Genomic DNA, 26,955 nt, shown 5'->3' on the forward strand with positions numbered 1-26,955 from the left:
AAAAATCTACTCTAATAAAGTGATTACTCCAATAATACTCCCCAAAAAGCTACACACAAAACAGTACTTTCCTATAAAGATCAAGAGGAAATCTAAAGTAAAAGTAGATTGTGAAAACTTCTGAACCATGACATTTCAGATAAATAATAACAGTAATTTTTTAAAAGCTTTATTCTGATAAAGATTTGCTTACATTGTTTTTCTTCCTCTGGTGTTCAACAGCATCCTTCAAAGAATCTAACTCATTCTGGAGACCAGCTATTTCTTTCTCTCTTTCTGAAATTCTGAACCAGAACATGAATATATACAGCAATATTTTAGGTAAACAGTGAACATAATATTTGTTACTACAAAATAAAAACAGCAAGTAGATGATGCTTTTTGAAGAGTGTATTAATTTCACAGGCAAACTACTTAAGCTTCATAGGTACCACAGAAAGCCTATCCATGAATTCCTATTTTCAGAAATGATTTTTTAAATAAATTTTTACAATATGACATGCTGACATTGGTGCGAAAGAGAAATCACTGCCTAAGACACAGTTCATGAATACACGAACTGCTGTAGCTGTAGTTACTTCTGTTTTGACCTAGGGCAGTGAAGTCGCTATTTTCAGAAGCACAAAAACTGATGTAGATACACTCTCTTAAATATGTATTTTTTTCCCAGAAGGTAATGAAATCAATTATGACTTTCTTTAAGTGGCTAACCCACAACGAAAGTATGATATTAACGTGAGGTTGGTATTCTCTTTTCATTTTCTTGGGATTCATGTTTTTCTGATTTTGTCAAATGAGTCAGTTATTTCCCAGAAATGCAGAAAGCAATGGCAAAGATTCACAATCCAATCCTGTTACAGTTGAGAAGCAGCTTGGGTAGAAAGTCAAATTACAAATAGCTCTTCCCTAAGAATAAGGCTCAATATAAGGGGTTGGCAATCTGAGGCTCTGGACGTGAACCACAGTCTTTTTCTGCATGGCCCTCGAGCTAAGAGCTGATTTTATGTTTAAGGGACTGTGGGAAAAAAGAATATGAAACTATGTGGCCTACAAAGCATAAAATATTCACTATCAGGCCATTTATAGAAAAAGTTTGCTGATCCTTCCACTATATAGTCAAGACTCAATTTAGCTGTAAATAAAAGAAAAATGTTTCAGTTAAAAAAAGAAAAAAAAGCCCCTCCTTAAAGGAGAGCAATTATAAAGATTACAAGATTTTTTTTAATGCAGAAGCTAAACTAAAATTTCCATCATTCAATTCCACAATATCACAGAAATAACTGAGATAATTTAAGGTAAATTAGTAAAGTCTTCAAAGTACAGTTTAATGTGATTAGAATATTTTCTGAATGCCTGAAAAACCAGTATCTCTCTCAACAAATTATTCAAAGAAATCCAAATACCATAAAAAGGTATGTTGGCTCAACCAAAGGCATAGCTAAGCTCTACTGACCTGCAGTTCAAGAAATCCACATAGAACAGTAAGAATTAGGGGAACATCTTGCAGTTATATTAAATTGCTTACCTGAGAATGATTTAGCACATAAAAAGTTACCACTTTCCAAATTGTGAATAAAAATTATTACTTACACTTTTAACAGTTCTTCATGAGGGGGAAAAGAAGATGCCTATTAAAAGAGTTAACTGTTATTTCAAAACAAAGCTTTCTAGAAGACTTCAAAAAAATTAAAACTCTTCTCAGATACAAATAAACACCAAAAATAATACCATGTATTCTATATGCCATCACCAAGTAATTTTAATAAAAACATATACACAGTTATAAAATGTACTGAGTGCTAAATCAAACCTTCATTGTCACTATATTCTTAAACTCTTCATTTAATATTTATTTCCCATTATGTACAAAGCACTGAGTTAATACCTTAACATGTTCATACTGCACAATTCATATTTGAAGGCTATGCAAAGCCTTCAAAAAATAAAAAAATCATTAATGAAGTAAAAAGGAAAAGTAGGAAAAGTTACTTAACTTGCATGTAACAAAAATTAAATTTTGCATAATACATAAAAATATGTAACCATCCACATATGGTATTTCTTCCTTGATAAATACATCTCCTGAACTAAACTACTATAAAGTTCTTGTTAACAATGACTCTAATTTTTTTCTCCCTCAAAATACTTTCTAGTTTATCCATATATGTTCAATAAGATAAATTAATTAATTTCAAGGATATTTTGGTAACATTTTAAAAAAAACACACATTTTAATTTTTTTTCACCAATCAGAATTATTCCTTGAAATACTATTTTAAACAGTGGTAAACTATTACTTACAATATTATACATTTCTTAGTTTCTCTCCAATTATAAATGATGCTTTGTTTGGGGGAGGGGGAAGTAGAGTATACATGTATGCCTAAACTGACCTCTATAGGATTTTAACTGAATTGCTAAGAAAAGCATTCTGAAGAATTTGAAAACACACACATACATAACAGGGCTGGAATACAGATAGTAATATTATTTTGGTATAATCTTATAAATTGTAATTATCTAATTTTAGCTATGGCATAGCAAACTGCTTTTTTTTTTTTAAGGAAATTTGATGAACACTTATAAATAAAAGAACATATACTTTATTCTCAATGAATAGGTAGAATGATAATACTTACAGTCATGGGTCATATAATTTTTTACCACACAAAGTAAAAGACAAGGCATCTAAAGTACATACCTGTTGATAGTTCTGCTGCTTAAGTTGCTCAATTTGGCATTTAAAGAATTTGTTTTCATCTTGTACCTCCTGTTCAAATAAAAATTAAATATTAATACATAGAAATTTTTACTTTCCCTATAAACTTTAAAACATATCATACAAGCCAGGAAAATTCTAAAACTAACAATTTTTAAAGAGTGTAATAAGCCCTGTATTAAATAAAACACATTATAAAATCAGAATAATTAAATTATTCAATACTAGCCTGGGAGTGGGTATGTCTCAATGGAAGAAAGCAGAACCCAGAAACAAATCCAAAGACCTTTAAGAGTTTAGTACAGGGTGACATCTCAAATCAGTAGGAGAAGGTCTAGTGATATTTTTGGCTGGATATTTCTTTGTGGAGGGGGTGCTGTCCTACATATTGTAGGATGTTTAGCAGTATTCATGGCCTCCATCCACTAGATGCAGTAGCATGCCTCCACCTGGTGTGACAACCAAAAACGCTCCAAATATTGCTAAGTATTCCAGGGGGTGGAAGAGAAAGAACCACTGCAGTAATGATGGATTATTTAATAATGTGGCTAGCCCTTTTTAAAAATTGAAATGCTATTCTCATAACTTATTCAAATTACATGGGAATAAAACTTCTAAACAAAAAAATAAATTATAAATATATTAGAAAAAATTGTGAAAATATTTTTATGATCACAGGCTGAGAGATACCTTTCAAGTCTTGAAACTCAGAAAATTACTTGTATTTGAGTACATAAAAGCTTTAAACTTCCAAAAGATGTAGTAAAAACAAATGAAGTCAAAATTTAAAATAGTTGGTTAGAGAGTGTAAATTAGTAAAAACACTTTGACGGGCAATTTATCTAACAAAATTAAAAATGAATCTACTTAGAAAGGAGAGGAAATGTGACAGAATCAACCCTTGGAGCATGAAATGTGAGCATGAGTACCTCAGAAAGTGCATACATCTAAAATTTCCTATTACTTCAAAAGAATGTTCTGTAAGGATAAGGACTTTCAATACTAACTACATGAAGGTGAAGAGATACTAACTTTCTAGTCTACCTATCACTTTCAAAAAGCAAAGGAAAAAAAAATCTCTGCATAAAACTTTAACACAAAATCTCACTTCTAAGAATTATAAATACATATATTAGCATAAGTATTGAAAATCTGTGTGCAAAAATATTCTCTGTAAAACTGTTGTAACAGGAAACACAACTCTAAATAATCTAGGTATCCATAAATTAGGATTGAATATATAAATGATACAATCATACAAAAGAATACAATGAAGCCATTAAAAGTTAAAGACAAAAATGTGCTTATGTGGAAAGATCCTCAAAAACATTATTAATTTGGTGAGTGGCAAAATACAAAAGTATACGGTTTAAATACAATATGTTTAAAAAACTACTAAGTACATACATACATATTTTGTGCATGGGTACTTTCTCAAAAGATATATAAACAACTGACAGTAGTTATCTCTGAGGAGTGAGACGCAGTATGTGGGTGGGCAGGAGTGCCATTTTGTATTCTGTTTTCTTTCGTAGTAGTTAAAATTGTTTTCAAGAACACAAAGACAGTGACTCACAAGATGATTTTTTTTAAGTAAACATATTTACCTGTAACAGCTTAATTTTGCTAGAAAGATTACCCTCCTTCTCTTTTAGCACAGTTTCTAATCTCTTCATTTCATTTTCCTTTTCTTTCAACCTAGAATTTTTACAAAGACCTTATATTTAGTTAGGCAAATAGGTGGAGCACAGGTCAATCTTAGGACAGTAAAACTTTTTTTTTTAATGATACTGTAATAATGGATACATGTCATCATACATTCGTCAAAACCCATAAAATGTACAACACAAAGAGTGAACCTTAATGGATACTATGGACTTGTCAGTAACAATATATTGATCTGGTTCAATTTTAACAAACGTACCACACTAATACAAGATGTAAATAAGAAGAGCAATGGAGGAGGAGGGTATATAGAAATTCTCTGTACTTTTCTCTCAATTTTTCCTGTAAACCTAAAAATGGCCCCCCACCGAATATTCTATTAATTTAAAAAGAACAATGTGACATAGAAATAAGTCTAAAATCATACTTTAATGATCTAATACCTACTACAAACAAGCCACAAATGTGTCTCTAAGCTTTTTATTAGCAAATGACAAAAAAAGATAGTTACACAATGTCCACAAGATAAACAATTGACTGTACCAATGAGCAATCTTAGTGCCAAGAACAGACATCTCCTTTGTCTCCATAAAGACAATGACCTAATAAGTATCTTCAATATCTGACTTTTTTAAAAGATACAGTTTCCAGAAAAAAATAAGCAAAAAAATACAAAAAAAACAAAGACAAAAACAAAGATAAAGGCACAGTTTCAAAGGGCTACTTCTTAAGCATCAATAAAAACTGATGAGATCATATCAAAGCAAAATCACTTAAAAGTAACTGATAGAAGGTCAAAAAGATGAAGTCTAGATACCTTCTTACCACTGCAGACTGACTTAGTTTAAGAAAACAGACTTCATAGGGTAAAAATTTCCTAGGATGAACACCTGTAAACACCGGTACCTCCAAGGCACATCAGATTCAATACTTTTACTATTTGGCACAGCATGACTGATACGACAACCTATACTATTTTCCCCAAAAAGCAAGTTACCTTTATAGAAAGATTCAATATTCATTATTAAGATTATGGCTAGGATCATCTTCTGGTTAATTTGAGATGTTATTCTTTCAAATACTAAAAGTGGTCTCATCTTGAAATAAATTTAACCTCTCTTTACGATAATGACATACTTCATTTTTTTAAAAGGGAGAGAGAGAGACTAAATAAAATCAGCCCATATGAGCAGAAAGAATATTTCAGAAAATGCATTTGAAGGGTTTGGAAAGGATAAAGTCTCTAGGTATCTGAAAGCACTTAAAAAGGTCCCTGTTTTATTACATCAAACAGAAACTAACTTATTTGCCCCTGGACTATAATTCCTTAACTCAACAAGAAAGTTTATGACTTAGAAGAAACTCATCGTAATATTCAAGAACATTCTAGAAAACAATGTCCTCATTGTTTCCTCTTTTAAACGTTGGCTAAAAGTATACTTACACAGTCTCAAGTTCTTCAAATCGTGATGCAGAACATGCCTAAGAAACAGATTCACATTTTTAATTCTAACATCAGAAAGATCAGATACTACAGCATATCTACAGAATCAATCACCAACAAAAGAAAAACATAATTACGTGTGGTACATTTACGACTGAGCCATTCATAAAACAAAGACAGAGTAAATTTTCTTTAACTTAATTTTAATATCCATTTCTTAAAAGGATTACAGGTTAACATGCCATTTCAACACAGATATGTAAAAATGAGCTTAAGAATCCATCTGAAAAAGTAAAGAGACGAAATGCTTTTAGACTTAGGTTGACAAATCAGGCAATAATAGACTTGACAGGGATAAGAGTTAATTTATTTTATCAACAACATAACTATGACACAATAGTAATTTTTATGGCAAAGAAACTCAAAGAACATATTCTTTATTTTCTAGTACAGTAAAATAAAGATTCCTCATTTTTTATGGAATATGTTGGTAATCTGTTTATACTATACCTCTTTCAAGTTATGTTGTGCTACCTCCTGAATATGAGCTTTTAAAGATTCATTTTCTTCTTGAAGATCCTGAAAAAAAATTGGTGTGAATAAAAGTGATACTCAAGTATAAAAAAGTTATTTGCTTTTGTTTTTAAATTCTCACCTGTAACTGTTTCCCTCTATTGGCTAGGTCTTTCTCCTTCTCATCTAAAACAGTCTTCATGGTATTCATCTGCTCCTCCTTTCCTTTCAATCTGACAATAAGTTAATAAGAACTAACAATGAAAATGTTACCTGACTAGACAAAGCAGCAATACTGGAGACTGGAAAAGTGTATTCACAACACAAACTGATTGTAAACAAACTAAAAACTAAAGATATTATGCATAAAGGCATGTAAGATTTTGGAGATTATCAAATTGAGAAGTAGCTCTACTCTCACCCCTTATCACCCTGTTTAAGTCGGTACTCACAAATTTAGACCACTTATTATAAGCAGTTTGGATATGAAATACACAACCAGTTTCACAGGGATTATTAAAATGGGCAAAGAGCAATACGTAAGTTTAGGGTCATATTTAGATTATAAATGATGAAAATAAGACTTCTACTCTAGCCCCACTCCCATCAAAAAACCTACAGGTTAAATCCTAATGAAAAATTTAAGACCTTAAGGCCTTCTTGAGATACAATGTTCTCTAAAATATTACTTGAAATCAAATGAAAAGAAGTTATGATTCTCATTATATTTAACTTGAGGAAAAGATATTAAAGGGAAATGAGAGAAATGGTACTTACAAATTCTGAAGTTCCTGAACTTGAGAAGTGATAGATAACTGAAATACAAAGAAAGAAGCAGAAAAAAAGCAATTCATAATCCTTTCAATTTACCTTATTAAGCTTTATGATAAACTTTAAAATATGTACACTTCAAATTACAAAGATCCTAGCTGAATTATCCATGCCAAAATGAGATGTGTTTTTATTTCACCTTCTCTTGACTCCAATGACAGTAAGAATAACAAATTAAAAATGCTCCCCAACCCTCACAGGGAGGCACGGGATATAGTTATGAATAATAAGTCTAAATAATGTGATAGTTCTAAAACTGTGAAAATTAGAATATTAACTGTACACATACCTCCCTACCATGTCAGAGTTCTTCTCCTTCCCAGTCTTCAAGGCCAACTACTCAACAGTTCTCTATATTGCTCTCTAATCTCCTTTTCTTATCATACACAGTTCAATAGTATCTTTTATTCCTGTCTTCTCATAGTCCCTTCAGATTGTGGCTTAGATGTCAGTGTCTCAGGAGAAGACTTCCCTGAACTCCAAATCTATCCACATTAGGAGTTTAATTTTTTCATCATACCCTCTTCCATTCAACAATTTATCTCTAATTACTAACACAGTACTTTGATAAGTAGGAAGAATTGAATAAATGTTGTTGAATAAATCTGTTGGATGAATGAATGAATGATCTCTTCCATGCAATTTCACCATTTTTTCAATGAAATCATATCAGATTAAATTCACCAAAACCACCCATCCATTTCCAGTAACCACATCTACCTCTGAAAATCCTCCAATGAAATCTATAATTTATTCCGTAGGCAAAGATTGAGCAATACATATTCTATAACAAAACATTTTGGTCCATGCAGTTAAAAAAAAAAATGTCTACCAAAGTGTTTTGTTTAAGTTGGCAAACTAAAATGAAATATTAATACAGAAAACTTTACAGAAAAAAAAAAATCCTTAACAGTTAAAAGATATATTAAAATATTAAGAACATTTTCTCAAATCAGGCAAAAATAATAAAAAGTACATAATCCAATATACTTACAGCATACTACTAAATGTTTCTTCTGAGTAACAAGAAAAAACCAAATACTTCATAAATACACAGTCACTAACAAATCTGTCATGCTGTGGCTCTGGGATTTTTACCTGTTGAGCCTTTTCAAGCTGGATATTTCCTATTTCTTCTTTTAGAGCCTCTATTTCCTGTTTCAAATCCTTAACAATGACAAAACAGACAAGATTGGACAATGGAAACACAGAAATTGACATAAAATGCAATGTACAGACAAACACATGAAATTAAATGGTATTCACTGAAGTTGATATACAAAAAAAAAAAAAAAAACACTGTTTTTTCTCTCTCAATACCTGAATAGTTTTTTCCTTATTAGCAACTTTGAGAAGTTCAGCTTCCAGAAGCTCTTCCACAGACTTGATCTTTCCATCTTTTTCATGGATCCTTAGATAAAGAAGTACAGTATTAAACTTGGAGAGAAATCATCAAGATCTACCAAATAAGACATAAAAATAGTACCAAATCATGAATAGGCTCACCAAATCAACTCTTCTCGTTTTAAGTATAACAGCAAGGTATCTTTCAGACAGAAGGGGAAAAAATATTTAAAGCTCTTCCTAAATGAGAATTAAGCAGTAACTACCAGATGGCTGAAGCCTATGCACACAAGGAGAAACTGGTGACATGCTTCAAAAGTGCACAGGGAATGTAAGATTTTTACCCTGAAGATTATTAGGGAGAAGTGAGCTCCTCTCAATAAGCTGGCTTCTAGGGCTCTGAAATCTGTGGCAGAACTTACACAAAATTATAGCATTAAACTTTCCAAACACTTCAAGAAGGAAATGATCTAATATAACCTGTTAATTAATAGTTTCTACTGCAGAAACAGAAAATTACCAATTTGATGCCATAAGTTAAGAAAATAATGGAATCAACTGAGGAAATTGGTTTTTTAACACTCACATTGCACTGGGAAAGTTTCCTTACTCCACCAATGAAAAACTCTGGAGTGAAAGTTAAACTAGTACACATCAGCTGTCTCAATTGCACAATTAAAACAAGACTTATGAATGTCCACTGAGAAAATGAACCAAAAAAGAAAGCCCAGTTTAATAATGTCATCACTTACACTTTCTTAAGTTCTTCAACTAGAGATGCAAAAGAAACCTGGAAATAGAAAGGTATCTTACTTACTAATTTGGTCAAAATATAAATGGTCATAAATAGAAAAGTATGTTTTTCTTAAATTTTTCACTAGACCAAAATCCAAATGGGAAAAGTAAACCTAGGAATTACTTCTTTCTAGATTTTTTAAATGTCTTAATTATATGAAAATGAAAAGCACTTTGAAAGCAAGCAGCTTTGAAGCTACTTATGTTAAATGTAGGTCATAGAAAAATCAACAGATAAATATTAAAATTATTAAATAATTCCAACTAGATAAGGAGAAAATAGGAAATTGCCTAATTTCAGGTAGCCTCTTTTACTATGAAGTAGAGTTTTACTTTGTATATGTATATTCAAAACCTTTTATCTCCATAGAAAGAAGCAATGACATTCTAACCAGAGTACTCTACCCAGTGCCTGGCATACAGTCAGCATTCAATAAATCGCAGCCTCTATTACTGATAATCAAGTCACCAATCATTCACAGATTAAAACTATAATTGACAAATTCCAAGTTGGAGAAGGGAGAAACAAACAAAAGATTTGCTGCTATATTTGAGTTTAAAAGGTTCGTCCACTGTTTAAAAGAGAATGATTGCAGGATCGACTGAATACATTCATTACCTGATCATTTTGCTTGGCCTTTAAGTCTTGAATTTCTTTCGTCAGAGATGAATTTTCTGTTCTTATTGCCTTTTTCAAAGACACACAAGCATAACACTTTTATTTTCTGAAAAAAACAGCTTTCAAATACACTAGTTTCTCATTTTTTTCTAGCTGCTTCCTTTCCTCTCTGAAGGCCCAGAAATCTCACTTGCTCCACCTGTCTGCAATTCAGTAACTTCCACAGCTAGCCAAATGGGTTTAATCAATTATCCTCACAAGTATTTCTACTTATGCTTCTACAACCTCAAAACCACATAATATACCACTTGTCATTTCTCTCCTTCAAATCAAATACACCTTTTACCTTATTTCATCCAGCAACCCTATCCAAAATGAGTTAGTTAAGGCTAATGATTTTCATCATAAAATAGAACTGCATTGTCTCCTTTCTCTGGCCTCCAATACCATTTATGAACTTATGAAGTCCACTAGTTATTGTCTGGTTATAATTTGGACATGGGGGGAGGTGGGAAAGCATATTTTACAACCATAATAATGGTGTCTACTCCATTAAAGCAGTGAAGCTACAACCAACTACGTATTTTTGTATTTACAATAAAATCTTAAATTTAATTAAAAAAATAAGCCATCATATAAACTCATAAAATGTGGGGAACTAATAAGTTTAAAAGCTATGGGAAAAATAATACATAAATCATAGTGAAACCCCTTTATGTTCACTGAATAACCACAAGAAAAACAAATATACAAAATGCTTTACATTCAGTTCTTCCTCTTTAGTGGCCACCTGAATGAGTCCAGTTTCAAGTAATTCTTCTACAGTCTTCAACTTCTCATCTTTTTCTTGAATGCTGAAGTTATAAATTTAAAACATGTATATGAACTATTTTTCAAGGAAAATTATATAATTTGTAAATAAATACTTTACATGGATCAACTCTTGTGTCCGTCATTCCTTACAAACTTTCAATTCTAAAGGTTTCTGAGGATCTTTGTTCATAGTCTAAGGATACTTCCTTTTTACCAGTAAGTAAAATATGTTCAAGTAATGCAAGATTACACGCTAACCTAAACAAGCCACACAACACCCACAAACCTAATGTAACACCAAATCAATCAACAGTATACTACTCTCTTCCATTAAGAAAGATAAAGAGAATTTTAAGAATTTAGATTAACATAGTTAAAAATTCTGTTATCTCAAACTTGGTAGAAATGAGTCATTAAATGTAAAAATAAAATTTTAATCTCTTACCATTTTTCCATTTGTTCCACAACATCTTTATTAGGCTAAAATAAAATCACCAAAAAAAAAGTTTAATTTTACCAAGTTTGCATGAAGTGAAACTAGTTTAGAAATAGAATTCTATGAAAATTGTTCAATATTAATTAGATCCATAATTTAGGAAAATGATCCATATTTGAAGACTGCTAATAGTTAAAGAATTATTTACTTCAGAAAACACAAGACAGAAAAGCAGCAGCTACACAAAAGACAAAAAAAGATGAAGTATAAAATGGGCTAGCAAAATGCACTAGTACCTTGTGAATAAATTTTTAAATACTATAAAAGAAAATCTTAAGGATAAGACAATCTGCCCTTCCTGTACATTAATTCAATTCTCCAAATCTAAAAATCCAAGACTCCAAGGTCTTGCAGGCCAAGAAGGAGGCTTTAATCTTTCTTTTAATAAACTTTTTTTAAGACTAAGGTATAAGGCAAGTACATAGATCCTGTGTATAAGTCAATGAACTTTTAACATGTAGATTTCATATAACCACACCTAAGCCAATACATGGAATGTTTTAAAATTGACTGTAAAGTGCAGAAGCAACCCATGAACATAATCTCCTTGTTACAGTAAAACATGACATGTGAGCTGACCCCTGCCTTTGACCCACACTTCTAGCATTCCCCCGTATACACAAAGTCCTCAGTGTTATAATTTACTGTGTGTCCAGAAGTAGGGCCTCCCCTTCAGCATTCCTAGGCCTTCAGGCAGCTAAGCAACCTGACTAACAGGTCTGGGGTCTTTTTCCTTCAACATTCTCTTCCACCTATCCCGTTCCCAACCTGCTTTCTTCTAATTATGCTAGTTTCTTAATTTTTTTCTAATTTTACTACAACCACTTTTCACAAAATGGTTTTCATACTATTAATTTTTCCATTGCCAAAACCAAGTCCTAAGATTCCACTTATTACATATTTCTAAAAATTAACCCCCTTCTCTTCAATGTCTTAGGTTAGGCCCTTGGCTTTTCTCATCTCAAATATTACAATACCCTAATTTTTCCCCTTGTCTCTAGTTCATAAGGATTATATTCTGAGGGGTACAGAAGAACTTCCCAAGAGGAAAAATTTTTCCTACCATCAGATAGAAGCTGTCAAAAATACATTAAATCATGTTTATAAACTGTGAAAAGTAAATCACACAGTAAGTTTAAAAATCTTTCATCAGGATGGTTTTGTCCATCTTTATTTTTGATGACTGTCATCTCACATATAGACAACACAAAATTTGTAACTATATATGGTGATGGATGTTAATGAGACTTACTGTGGTGATCATGTCACAAAATATACAGATGTTAAATCATTATGTGGTACACCTAAAATGTCAATTATATCTCAATTTAAAAAAAAGACGACACTATTAAGTCCAAGTTATTTGCAACTTAATCACTTAGTTGTATTATCTTAGTACTACATATTTCACCGTCACATAAATTCAAACACCTCACGATTACAAGAATGATCTAAAATTATAGACAAGATGCTTACTCATTCTCTCAACATCCTTCGGCAGCTTACCCACATGCCAGGTCAAGTTCAAGGTCCTTACACAGCACATACAGTTCTTCATGATTAGGTCCTAGCAAATCTTTCTTTACTCCCTACAACTCATACTTTGCAATTTCACAATATGCCAGCCAATATGCTCATATGCCAATTTTGCCACACACTGCCACGATTTTCAACACTGTTTCCCCTCAGCCTGGACTGTACCTTAGCTGTTTAGCAAATTCTTGGCTATTTTTCAAAATCAGGTTTGGCTGTCCTCTCTCTGTGGCACCTCTTCACCCTTACTCTCCTTCTGGAAATTCGTTCTCTCCTCCTCTAAACCTGTACACACAGTTCAAGAATTTTACTCATCACACTTTTCTGTGTTATACATGTATCTCCATATTAAGCCATATTCCTGAGGGCAGGAACCAAGTCTCATTCATCTCTGTAGCCTTAGCATGTATCACAGCACCTAGCATACTCCCAATCAGTAAAAATTTAAGGAACTTAATATACTTTAACAAGGTTACAGTTTAACAAGTACTCTAGGTCAACTGCTCATCGAATATTCAATTACCTGAAACTGACCCAGCTTAGCATCTATCAATCATTTTGACTTTATACATTATCAATCTAATCCAATCCAATTTTTCCCTCCCTGGATAATTTTCAAAACTACACCTTATACAATAATGAATTCCTCTGCAATAAAATATAACCAGGCTGCAGGGAAAAAGAGAAAAAACTTCCCATTCCTATCATTTTTTACTTAATAATCTTGATCACTGAATCTTAAAAATCTACTAGACTAAGACTAGAAAGTCATGCTGTTCCTTTGGCTAAAAAGTCAAGATGTTCAAAAAACAGGACCCTTTCCCCAAAATAGCTTTATTTTATTCTGAATAAATGAGATCTTAGTAATTGATTCATTTGTATGATCTATCCATAGGCCCACACTCAAAAGGAGTCTTCCCTTCTGAGTATACACATAAACATGTTACCTGGAACTTGTCTTTCTGCTTCCCACACTTGAAGAAACAACAACTTGGCACCATTATCGGTTTCTGCTTCAATAAGCTCAATCTTTTTCTCCAGGATTAAAATCCATGGGGTAAAAGGACTGACTTTTTTTACATAACTAAACTGTTCATCTCTCAACTGCCATTTGGAATTCTGACTGATAGGCAGAAGGGGTTAAAGAAAGGTGGAAATGAACAAAATTACAATTATAACTAAACTTTATCTCCCCTTTCACTAGCAATGGCACAAAAAATGACCAGAGAAAAAGCCAAAGAGATAATTCTTTCGCCTGCCAAGATGAGAGAGAAAAATTACAATGATAACCAAAAACATAACATCTCAGTCATATGCTTTCTAGACTATTAAAAAAGATGGGGCGGGGGGGAGTTTTCAGAATAAGAAGAAAAATTCTAAGAATTACCCAAAGGGCAAACCTTACATTAGTACAAGATGAGTTTCCCCTCTTATCAAATAATTCTTTTAAATAAATTTTAAAATGTGGCTGCGAAATTTTGTTCTGTGGACTATTCTTCATTAAATTACTCTTCATTAAAAAAATTCAACTCATGCTAAAAGTTATGTTAACAGAGATCTAAAAGTACAACAGAAGCTTTATAGAAGATAAAAGGCTGACTCAGTAAGGAAGAAATTAGAGGGTTTTTTAAATATATACTCCTACACAATGTGATGAGGGAATTTTACGCAAGACATCAGAATGGTAATTCTTAGGGTATCATGTTATCTTTAGAGGGAAAAGAATTAAGGCTAGTGGTTTTACTCTTGTGTAACAATGAAGAATAGCATTTTCAGTGATATTCACAAAAGTGAAAAGGAAAGATTTAGGTACTCTGTTTAAACCTAAGTAGCGTTACCAGCACCTTTAATATTGGAATTCTAGGGCAGAATCAGACGTTTCTAAGCATTTGATTTACCTCCCATGAAATTAATTTAAGAAAGCTTAAAACTTTATATTTTGAAATAGGTGTTCTAGAATCTCTGATAACCAACTCGAAAAAACTACATTCTGCTTTTCTGGGTAAGATTTAACATAGCCAAAAAAACTATCATATTTTATCTAATCCAAGTCACCAATGTTGCATCTCACAACTGGTATTTTACATAACACTAAAATTTTTAAATGCCTCCAATTAAACTGCTAACCAGAGACTAAGATACATCCAAGACTTCAGATATGATAAATTGAGAAAGAGAAAAAAATCTTACAATTGATGAACTAAATCTTATCTGTTAAAAGCTGTATGAGGGAAATAGGAATAAGATTTACAAACAAGACTTAAATACCATTTTAGCATTCTACTGGCACGAAGTCATGTCCCTGCACTAAATATCATCCATTGAGCGTTTTTTCCTCTATTATCTTTAGTTGAAAGGGTAAGGCATATACAAAGTAATGAAGATTATACAAAACATTTATTATCATATTTAGTGGGGAGGGTAATAAGAAATAATAGATTATTTCTTGACAAGTAAACAGATCCTGATAAAATACTTCCACAGCATTTGGCACAGCTACTTAGACCAGTGCAATACCTGCATAATATGATTTTTAAAATAAAAAAGAAAGCATGCATCTGCTAAAGGAAGTGCTATCATTTGTAATAACTTACATTTCAGCTTCTAAAAAAATACGTCAAAAGTTAATAGTATTTAGAGAAACATGCAAGGCTTCTATTTTAATGTGTCATCTAATATGCAGAGTTTCTAGAACATTTTTAAAAACTCGAATTTGAAGAAGTATGGGAAGAAAAGCCACAGAACAGACATCTCCTGGGCCTCGAGTTTATGGAGCTACGCTTATTTAGGCTACTATAGTTTGATGGCTTGCTATAAATACAGAAAGAAGTATGATGGTGGTAGTGGGTGGAGATGAGATCGAAAAAATAAATATTCTAAAGGAAGGGAATTAAGGCTTAAGATGTCTGCTATATGCAAAGCCCTAGGCTATGCACTGTACATAAACTCCCCCATTTAAATCTAATAAGTTTATAATGTAAATAAAATCTCAATGTAAAAGACTTGGAATGAGAGGTCTCAGAAAGGTTAAGCAACTTGATCAACATCCCTCTGCTTTTAGTGCTGGAAGTAGGTTTCAAATTCATTCTCTTTTAAAGAATCCACACTGCCTTAGAGAAAAAAAGTGAGACTTCAAAAGTCTAAAGATTTTATCCTGAGAGCCAAATGTATCAAAATGACTTAAAGAAATTATTTTTATACATTCTATTATATCCTATTATACTTTTTTTTAAAACGCTTATAAACACATTAGCATTAGTTTCCTCTCAGGGAGAAAAATATTTTCCTTAATTTAGATACTTGATTAGCAGAAGATCAACAGAAATTCAATTAAAAGACAAATCTACCCTTAAATAAGAGTTCAAAAAGTGAATGAGGTGATTACTATTTAAGAAAAGTAAGATCTTGTTATATATTCGATATTTCTAACTTACAACTCATGAAAAGCCTTACCTGTTCAGAAATAAGAGTCTGTAGCTTCTGAACTTCTAATTGTAATATTTTGTTTTGGTCATTTAGAATCTAGAAGAAAGAATTCTCAATTTACTGTTTTAATAAGAAAAGGTAACAACAAAGCGATCATTTAATGGGGTTTTTTAAAAAATCAAAGCCATATTATTGCTGTAAGTACTTTATAAAGTGACAGGTGAATTAACACTGATCTAAGAATGCAAATCTCATGTGGTTCCATTTTTCACAGTTTCAATGAATATATTTCCAGAGTACAGGAATATGGCAATAGTATAAAGCACACATACAATGATCTCTAAAAAGTAGTTTCTACTGAGCCCCTCTAATTCATTCATATGGTTTTATCCCAAACAATGTAAAAACTGTGCTTGGAACTCTTCCATGTGTATTTCAATAAGTTAAACAATTTGTGCCAATGAATTCTGCGAAACTCTGCTTTCGTAAGTGATTCCTATTAAGTAAAAGCTGAGAAAAAGCAAATCTTACTGCACTGCAGAGATACATGCCCTGGCAATCAAAATGCTTTACAATACTCAAGCTGCTTGGCCATAAGCAGAAACTAGCACTACACCAACAATGGAGGCAGGTGAAAGCATCTTAAACTACAGAGAAGAGGTTAGGGGAAAACAAATATCAAAAGCCTATTATAAAAACAGGTAAGTCAAAATAACCTAAGCAAGAAGTTTATGATATAACTGTTTGAGTAAGTCCCCAAATAAACTATAGCGTGATTACATATGAAAAGTAGTATTTCTTCGTGCACTTCAACTGAAAATTATACAAGCTTGTTCATAGAAAGCTGGGTGAACAAGCTTAATTACACACCTTAAATTCTTCCATTTTGTTTGAAATTTCACATTGTAGCCGCTCTTCAAGTAATCTTATTTTATCATCCTTAACATGAATACTATGGAGAAAAAAAGGCAATTAAAATATTCATATACTCAGAAAGCTTTACTTAAATTATGTGCACAACCAATATTTTCTGTAGTTATACTTGAACATTAATGTATAAATGGCTCCATGTACAGCAATACTTTAATCACCTTTTCTGCATCTTCTCCAGTTCATGTGCAGTAGCAGCCTGTGTTTGGAATGAGATGAGAACTGTATCATTTCTCAGAAAGCACTCAAAACTATTCTTTTACTTATTTTCACACATTAAAGTTATATTTTCATATATTTGGAGAAAACAGTTAAAACAATAGCATACACGTCTGTAATACTTCTTGCTGTCCAATATTTTGTACTTCTCACTGATCAACTTTCATCCTAATAAAAAGTATATCCTTTTATGATTAAATGGCAGAGGCTAAAACAAATCAGCACATTATGAATGTTTTAACTTGAGTCTTCCGATATCTCAAAAGTGATCAATTCTTTGAATCAAACATTAATTCCAGTGTGAAAATAGTAACATTTAGGTTAGGTTAGAATTGTGAGAGTCATGGCCAAATAGAAGAGGTTTTTAAACAATATACCACGCAGCCAACCACAAGTAACCAATATATTTATTATCTACATGAGTAAAATTAGGGCCTGCAATACCAATGAAAATAAGCACAGGCAAACTGAAAGTCTAAGGCAAATGCTTAAAAGCAATAAAGATCTACCTGTTCATTTGCCAGGGCCTGTAATTTCTGCACTTCAGCTTTTAATAAGAAATTCATATTCTGTATATCCTAGAACAAAAAGGAAAAATAGTATTAGAAGTATTTAATGTAATATTAAATTTCAAGTTTGTAAAGCATCTCTTCTACCTAAGCAAAAGTCTCAAATTACTATTTTTAAGTCAGAAAGCAAACCATCAATTCCTGTTACTTAATATATTTTCCAAATTATGGTGAATATCACATGAGAAAAGGCCTTTGAACTTCTCCTTTTAGAGGGCTAAAGAGGATTTTGTAGTTTAGAAAAGAGAGAAACTTTTCAAATAAATTGTATTTTTCATTCTTCATAGACAATCGTACTGATTACAGTATCAGGGATGGGAAACTCAATGTCTATAAAATACTATAGCCATTTGTAAGAATTACTATACCTTAAGTTCCTCCTCTTTACTTGCTAAGTGATCATGTTCATTTGCTAAAGAATCTTCAGTCTGTTTTATTTGCTTATCCTTTTCTGCAATCCTTTAATGGGAAACAGATTTGCACATTCAATAAACATTTAGAGGTCAAATCACAAATCAAAGGATTAAAAGCCTCAAAAATAGTCATTCTTACTTAAGTAGTTTTTCACATAACTATACCTTCCATTTCTATAGCCCCTTTCAGTTTAGTAATAACTGTCACTTCTATTACTACAACTCCTTAAAATACATACACCTATTTTAAAACTTGAGGTCAAAGAAGTTAAATAATTTAAGCTCACAAGCCCAACAATGTCAAAAACAGATTTCAGGTCTTCTGAACTTAAGAGATCCATGTCTATGCAAATTATACAATACACAAGAAAACTGAACTCTGTTTTGGGCATACCATCATATAGTTAGATCCAGATTGACTACAACTACTTATTAGACATAAAAACTAATTTACTTCCACTAATCTCAAATCACAATAATCTCTTCCACATAACTGCTAAAGCCCAAATGGAAAAAAGTTTCCAACTCTTTTTATGACAAAGATTCAAAAAAAAAAAAAAAAAAGAATACATAATGGGTAGGAACCAAACTCACAGAGGGGAGTGGGGAGGTGGGAAGTGGGATGGATGAAAGTTGTTCCAAATCTAGTTGACAGTATTTTTTTGAACAAATTAGAACATAAAGTTAACCATAAGTGTAGAATATGACAGTATCAGTGGTGACTAAGTAATTGTAAGAGAAGTAAAGAAAGGCAGGCTTACACTTTATGTAATTCTTCTGCTAGAGCTGAAGCAGAGGTCTAAGAAAGAAAACAGTGTCAACGTAAAAGCCTTAAGAGAAAATTGAAACGTTGTACAATAATCATCACAAAAGAACTTTAAAAATTAAAAGAAATAAATGTATATAAAGTTAAGGCAGTATGTGGCTCATGGTAAGTGTTCACTAAATAATAGCTATTACTCTGAAAGCAAATTTGATCACCAAGAGCCAATATTAGGGAATGACACATCATAAGACATTTCTAATGAAGTAAGTTGACAGGCCTGGAAACTAACTGACAAGCAACACAGAAACAGGAAAAACAGCAGCAAAGGCCATTTTTCACTCCTGTGCTTCTTTTCCTTAGTAAGAATTTCCTATAATGAAATGACACAGTTCATGATTAAGATAAGTAGTTTTTTGGTAATGCCCATGCTCATCTTTACTTTTTAAAAGGTACTTATATCATTCTCTAAATATTTAATTCATGATAAATTTTCTAGAACCACCTCTGTTATAACTTAAGATCTCAATCCAATTTGAACTGATAATTTACATATGCACATACATCCATATACAAACACCCTTAAATAATTGTTTCCCAATTAATTTTAGACTATAGTTTCTACAAAGAAAGCAATTACAAAAAAACAAAAACAAAACAAACAAACAAACAAAAAAACCAAACAATGTTTGCAATCTCAAAGTTTTGGGAGTTTCAACTTGCCTGAATTTGAAAAACAAGTTTTTAATGTTAAAACTACTTTTTGTACAGAAAATTGACTTCTAAGCTAACACTTTTTTTTAATAATGTCCAGTACTTTTAAATTGAAGAACTGAAATTGAAATACATAGTATGTATATTATGGAAACAAGTACTTGGAAGTTTCTTCTCTTCCTTCTTAACATACTTATTTATATTCTGAAGGCTACATATTTCTTTCTTTCTATCTAGCTATCTATCATGTCATATAACAATGTTGTCAAAGAATAACAGGTTTTACACTACCACCTACAAACCTCTGGAAGGTTTCCCACTCACCAAACTGAAGTATAAATTTTAAAATGATACTTTGCTATACATAACCTGAGAACTATGGTTAACATACTGCTACCACCTGAGGGTATATAAAGTTTTCCCTTATGGCTAGTCAATATTTAGTGAATACTTTTAATACATGAACCACTATTTTTGATACTATTTTGGCCAATTACCCCTATACTGTGACAAGATAGTGGACATTTTTTCCTCCTAAGGTAAAAACGCTCTAATCCACCTTCCCGTTAGTTAGACTTGGATTTCTCACAGCACTATACATAATTATCAGAGTGCTCAGCACTCAGGATCATCCTGCTGATTCACTGACTAGCCACCCAACAACTAATCCAGTGCTTGGCACTGAACAGGCACTCAGAGTATTTACATAGCTAGGAAGCTATTAATAATGATAAGCAATAATAAGTACCATTACCTGTGCTGCTATCTGGGAATGGAATTGTTGAATTTGAGCTTTCAAAGCCTCGTTCTGCTCCAAAATATCCTTTTGTAAACAGCCACCAAAAAGGAGAAGGAAAAAGTGTGCTGTTAAACCAACGTATATGGACAAAATGAGTTACAAGTACACATATTTATCTTTTAAAAGGCCCTATTAGATCCCAAAAGGCAACATTTTAAACAATAGTGATTAGGCACTCTATTCTGAAAGTTTATTTACAAAGCAGAAATTAAGAATATGTTGTACAATTCCTAATCTAATACAAAAAGCATAAGACTATGGGCAAGGACGTCTTTGAGCACACATTCAAACAAACAAACAATATGTGACAACTACGCAAAAATTAAATTATAGTTACTCATCCCCACTCCAGAATTAAGATAAGGTAGATTACCTTCTTTCTTCTACACAAGACACATCCAACCGCTGTCCATCTTTGTTTTTTTTTAAAGAGGAAAAATTAGATACCTGAACTTGCATTTGTAAAGACTCTTCTTTGTTCACTCTTTTTTGCTCCGATTCCATTAACTGCATTAGTCTTTGCTCCAACTGTTGTTTTGATACCAAGGTATCTGTAAGCTTACTATGCAGACTCTGTACTTCATTTTCTTTGGCCACAAATTTACTCTGTAAATCTAACAAAACACTGCATTTTACAGAGGTCTCTTCCTTTGCCTGAGTACTGCTACTCACCTTTAGTGTAGGCATTATCTCCTCTAGAACACCCTCCTTGAATCCCTCCTGCATGTGGCTCCCTAAGAAGCCTATGTTACCTTTTTCACAGCACCTGCCATGCTGTCCTAATTCATCTCGTCTCCCAGAGTGTGAGCTTTCTGAGATCAGAGATTACCTTTTCTCTACACCTAGAGCTGTGCCCAAGGCTTGGCACAAAGTACTCAATCATTAAATGTGTTTACTGAATGGTACATGGATGTTTAAAACTGTTATATCATTTCTTGAAAGCATTCTTAATTTCCTCAGATACTTTAGTAAGTTATTTAGTGAATTTCCTATAAATTCTCTGTACTCGCCTACCTAGAGAATAGAGAACAGCTGAAGGCTGACAAATGTCCTGGTGTAAGATGAAGTAAAACTTTTCTGTCTGCTTCTTTTCTTAGCAATAACCCGAAAACAATAAAGAAAATGAGAAACACAAACTGTCTTTGATGCAATAAGAAAATAAATGTAACTCCAAATCACAAGAAATTAAGATAAAATGAATAGAGTTATGATCATTAACTTGGCAGAGACAAGGAAGGAAAAAGCATAACCTTAGGAAATGGAGATACCAGGTATCATAAGAGACAACTCCCTGCCCCATAATTTCAGTCAAAAACAGGGGAGGGAAAAACAAACGAACAAATAAACACAACACTATCATGAAGGCTAGAGAGGGAAATATAGAGAAAAAGAGAAAATGTGTTTATGTATGTGTGTATATTATATATGTTTTAAGAAAAGTAAGATGTTACTTTCATAACAAGACATTAATAACAGAATGGAACACAACTCAAAAAAGAACAATTGAAAATTCAACAAATAGTGGTAATATCCAAGATTAGAACTTAGAAGAGCATATTTCTTACCAGTAATAGTTAAAGTTAAAACACTGAATTACTACTTTCAAAATTCTGTGGGGAAAATTATTTCCAACCAAGAAGTCAAACTACCAATCAAACATGAAGGCAGAAAGAATAAAAACATTTTCAGATCCTCAAAGCCTCAACAAATGCACTTCAAGGCATATTCTTATGAAGCTACTGAAAGATATGCTATTAAATAAGGGAGAAAAGCATGAAAGATGGCAGTTGACACAGGATCCAGAAAATCAGGTAGAGAGACCAAAAAAAGTTTCAGGAAGTCAGCTATGCAACCAACCTAGAAAGCAACGAGTAGCAGAGCAGGAAGACTAAGGACTCCTGAGGGATATCCCCAGGAAATCTGATAGCCTCTCCAGTATCTAGTATGTTGTGAGGCTGGGAGAGGAGAGAGTTAAGGACTTTAGCCTTAGCTAAAAATTTAAACAATAAAACAAAGATCAAGCTAGTTAAAAACATAAAGCAATAATTAGCTTCAGGAAATTAAAAAACGTTGCTCAAGAAAAGAATTACAGTTTTATTCATCTTGGCTCAGCATTGAGTTTCACAGTCATAATCATGTAAACACTGAATATTGGTATAATCAAAAAGTAAGCAAACCATATCAGGAGAATGAGGAGAAGGTGGGAGGAATGGTGTGAGAGTGTAAACCCTCATTTTCTGTAACAGAACATCAACAGATGCCTATCAAGAGGTAGTATAAATAGAAGTAATGTTATTTAGAAACATGACAGAAAACGTTAAAAACAAAAGTAACTGCTTTAGGTCAAAGTGAGGTTTTACTATTTATAGTTATATAGTTTATAGATAGTTACATATAGTTTATAGTTACAATTTTGGCAAAATTCATGTGTGCTTTGTTGAAGAAATACAAAATATTAATTAAAAATAAGCTAATGTATCTAAACATTAAAAAAAATTTTTCTATATAAAGAAAAAGGCCTTCAAATATCTTAGATATATTTAAATACTGACCCAAAGGGAAATACCTAGAGGGTGAAAAAAATCAGAGGGAACTGAAGGCCTAAAGAGCCAAAACTCTGTATCATCTATCCTATTGCTTGGAGCTATATTTTACTAGCTCACTGCCACTTTCATGGGAGGACAGGGAATAGTGGAGACAGAAATAACACTCACCAATACAATCTCCATTATCTCCTAGATAAATTCATCAAATTAAGAATAAGTAATGAAAGTCAGCATTTTAAGTTGGTAGTTTTAAGTCAACTACTTGGAGTGGTAATGCTCTCAATCTTTTTCTTTTCACAGTATAGGAAGTGGGTCTTTCTCAGAAACAAAAAAAATAAAAAAATAACTGATCAAGGAACCAGAGGGAATAACTACAGGAAGGAAATACACGTAGGTTTCTCGTTTTCCCTATTTGTGGACTATAATTTTATCTGCAACTTAATGCCTCAGACAAAACTAGTAGAGAGCTTATTTTTAAGACTCTAAGAAATGTTAAAAGAAATAAAAGTACTCTGAAAATATAAAAGCTATTTTTATTGAGCTACAACCAAAATGCCAATTTACACTTTCTTCACATATGGAGAGAGGAGGAAATTATCCCAGAATTACATACTAAATTTACACGAATACCTCCTTCCCCTTACCTTTCTGTGTTGCCTCATGCTCCGCTGTTCTCTTCCTGATATAGCTCTGGACTTCTTCCCACCTTCTCTCAGCTTCCTGTAGTTGAACCTGGAGAAAGGATAAATCAGCACAAAAAAAATTTCAATTGTAAAAAAAGCATCCTCCATCTTTACTGTTGGGTCATAAAATGTAGTCACTAGTCTCCTACATTTTAACAAGATAAGTGTATGTGTCCAGCCTGATAATATGCAGATATTATCAGCCACAGCCATTTTACTCTCCAATATACAAGATTTACAGATTACAGATTATTTCATAAACTCAGTATTTGTGCTGGTGGATCAATACAGCTATTAATATACATATATCAACCCACTTAGCTATAATATGTTTTCCATTAATCTTCCTTCAACTGCCAAGCTTTCAAAAGACAAGATGGTATCTTTATTGCTAAATTACAGTAGGCACTTAAAATTCACAATTTGAGATATAGCACAACACTTCAATTATGACTATAATCTTTAATGTCATTTATCTACTTCTTCATATGCATAGAGAACAAACTTCCATATTTATAAATGCCACCAGTAAACACACCAGCAAGACAAATATTTCAAAAGACACTGTATCTATCACTCTCTCACAGGGACCAATGAAAACTTCAAGAAAACAAAAATTACACTACTTTCCACCTTCAATTATTCTCAAAACCCTTATAATCCCTACTACTCTGGAACTGGTATTAAGGTATATCGATTGGGTAAGACTCTATCTGATACATTTAACTCATAGAAATTGAACTATATGTTCAATAAATCCTCTCCCCAGTAAAATAAAGAACAGACAATTCTAGTCATCATTCTACTCAACGTGCATACGTTAAAAAGTGCAAGAGAAATGAGTCCACGTTCATCTCAGATAGCCTAAGTAACTCCATGCATGTCTGCTCAGTATGAGCATCTCATTGCACCAAGTCACATTCTGGTATCTAAAGAAACAGTGTGATTTTTGGTTCTACCGTGGCTAAGTAAAAGCAACTGGAGCATTATTTGGCCTTGTGCTCAAAGGAAAATCATCTATTCCAATGCTGGAATAAGATTAGGCTCTACTAAATTTACTGAGAAATCCAAGCTATGGATGGTAAGTGACATTGAAGGTAATTTTAACTTATATCAAAAACTTGATTTTTGCCTTCACATGTAGGCCCTAACTTCCATATATAAAACATGAAATTCTACTTTTATATCTGTCAATCAGCTAATTTCAATTTTCATATCTTCAAACTGTGTTCAACTTCAAACTCAAACCTATATCCAATTCTTCTGTTAGTGTACATGCTTCATATACAGGCAGAGCACTTAGTCTACAAGTCCCATTAAACCTCAAACTACATTTCTCAAACTTATGTATACATTTAGGTCATCAAATTGAATATCTTCATTATTTATAAAATAATAAATAAAGGTAAGAATATATCACCTTCAACTGAGCAACTCCTTGCTCAGCATTCTTCTTTTGGGCTTCCTCTTGCTGTAGCTTTCCTGTTTTCTCAGTCAGTTCATTCACCAACCTAGCATAATCCTGGCGAAGTTTATTTAGTTCAGCAGACTGCCTGAAGACAGTAATTGGATTAGGAACCTTCCATTATTACAAACACATATAAAGAGTAAACAACTTTATATTAGTTTGCTAATTGAGTAATTCCACTTATAGCCAACTGAAAAAGAATGCTATAAGTGACTATCAATAATGAAATCTGGTGGAGTATAAACTCTGAATCATTCTGATGACAATAACACAAACACTAAAATTACTGTAAAATAATCAAGAAAAATGGATGACCACACACTCATGAGCATGAATCAACAGTGTCACCCTCAAACTGCTGTTCTGAAAAATCTATTAAAATCAACCACTCGAAGTGTTTATTCTGTATAAGCATGCTACTAGTCTTCTCCAGGATACTGGTTTCCCAAAGTATGGCCCAGAACCAACTAAATCACTATCACGAGGAATGCACCTTAACATGCAGATCCTAGGACTCTACCTCAGAACAACTAAATCATAATCTTTTAGGAGTAGGACTCAAAAACATGCCTTTTAAGCTAACATGCCAGATGTTCTTCAGAATAATGAAGTGTGAAAACTACTGTTAAAGGGAATAGATGGCTTAAAACTTGTAAATCATAGATTTGTAGATTGTTTCACTGGTGGCACTAGTATTTATCATATACTTTTGCTGAAGAGGTTATTTACACAGCAAGAGGATAGTTTTTGAAAATTAATTTATTTTAGAAACAAGTGTAAGAAACAAAAATCTAACCAATTACTTTCAAACACCATTTTGGTGACTGGAGAAAATACTCTGCTATTCAATGAAAGTACTCTGCCATTCAATTAAAAATAAAGCATTTAGTAACATACTTGCTTTCTAGTTGATTTGTAGTGTTGCTGACAGCATCTCTCAGTATGCCATTTTCCTGCTTCAAGTGAGCTATCTCTGCCTCCATCTGCTCACGAACTTGCTGGAACTAAAATTATTTCACATACGTAAGATTCAGAAAAAAATAACTGTCAAAGCCAACTTCAAGGAAAATTTATTATGATGAGAATGTAAAAAGCATCAATAGAATGAATTCTGGACCATCTTTCTCAAATAAATAAAAATAAATTTAAAGAATAAATTACATTTTGATAATGATGAACACAAAATACATGTAAGCTGCCACAGTATTCAAAAATGCAAGTAGATGTTACCTGCTACCATATGCAAAATACATACATAGAGATACTATTTTAGAACTAAAACATGTTTTAGAAATCTTTCCTACCCAATACTCATATAGAATTAAGCCTGTATTGATCCTAGAATGTCAATTTTGTTAGCAATATTTTTAATAAAAGATTTTAATTTCAAATTTTAATCAAAAGTTGAAGAACTGAAAATATATTCAAAAAATTTCTATTAAGTTACAAATTGAGCCTAAGCCAAATAAATGGCAAATTCACAAAAATCTACTTGCTAAAAATATCTGGACTCTAATTTTTTATTTCAGAATTACAGAATCAAAATATAAAGAACACTGAATTTTATATACCCACAAGGATATGTCTCATTTTAGTATGTAAAATAATCTTAATAATTTTTAGTAAACTTATTCAATTAAAAGAAAATAAAGT

At 32.2% G+C, this 26,955-nt stretch overlaps 1 protein-coding gene across 6 annotated transcripts in view; it reads right to left on the bottom strand.

Moving 5' to 3' along the window:
* Positions 1-26,955, bottom strand: part of KTN1 (kinectin 1) — a 99,752-nt gene that overhangs the window by 24,105 nt on the left and 48,692 nt on the right. For all 6 annotated transcript variants that reach the window (XM_074365481.1, XM_074365480.1, XM_074365484.1 and 3 more), the window contains exons 8-32: positions 26,200-26,306; positions 25,255-25,387; positions 23,796-23,883; positions 21,053-21,219; positions 20,561-20,629; positions 19,091-19,128; positions 18,285-18,375; positions 17,857-17,925; positions 17,290-17,327; positions 17,069-17,150; positions 16,226-16,294; positions 11,189-11,223; positions 10,694-10,784; positions 9,931-9,999; positions 9,269-9,306; positions 8,493-8,583; positions 8,271-8,339; positions 7,119-7,156; positions 6,484-6,574; positions 6,339-6,407; positions 5,829-5,866; positions 4,327-4,417; positions 2,702-2,770; positions 1,591-1,628; positions 194-284 (exon numbers count right to left, since the gene is read on the bottom strand). In XM_074365481.1, the coding sequence (XP_074221582.1) occupies positions 194-284; positions 1,591-1,628; positions 2,702-2,770; positions 4,327-4,417; positions 5,829-5,866; positions 6,339-6,407; positions 6,484-6,574; positions 7,119-7,156; positions 8,271-8,339; positions 8,493-8,583; positions 9,269-9,306; positions 9,931-9,999; positions 10,694-10,784; positions 11,189-11,223; positions 16,226-16,294; positions 17,069-17,150; positions 17,290-17,327; positions 17,857-17,925; positions 18,285-18,375; positions 19,091-19,128; positions 20,561-20,629; positions 21,053-21,219; positions 23,796-23,883; positions 25,255-25,387; positions 26,200-26,306 (1,869 nt within the window). The remainder of the gene's footprint in view (positions 1-193; positions 285-1,590; positions 1,629-2,701; positions 2,771-4,326; positions 4,418-5,828; positions 5,867-6,338; positions 6,408-6,483; positions 6,575-7,118; positions 7,157-8,270; positions 8,340-8,492; positions 8,584-9,268; positions 9,307-9,930; positions 10,000-10,693; positions 10,785-11,188; positions 11,224-16,225; positions 16,295-17,068; positions 17,151-17,289; positions 17,328-17,856; positions 17,926-18,284; positions 18,376-19,090; positions 19,129-20,560; positions 20,630-21,052; positions 21,220-23,795; positions 23,884-25,254; positions 25,388-26,199; positions 26,307-26,955) is intronic.

Source organism: Camelus bactrianus, chromosome 6, assembly GCF_048773025.1.
Source record: "Camelus bactrianus isolate YW-2024 breed Bactrian camel chromosome 6, ASM4877302v1, whole genome shotgun sequence".
NCBI classification, from domain to species: domain Eukaryota; kingdom Metazoa; phylum Chordata; class Mammalia; order Artiodactyla; family Camelidae; genus Camelus; species Camelus bactrianus.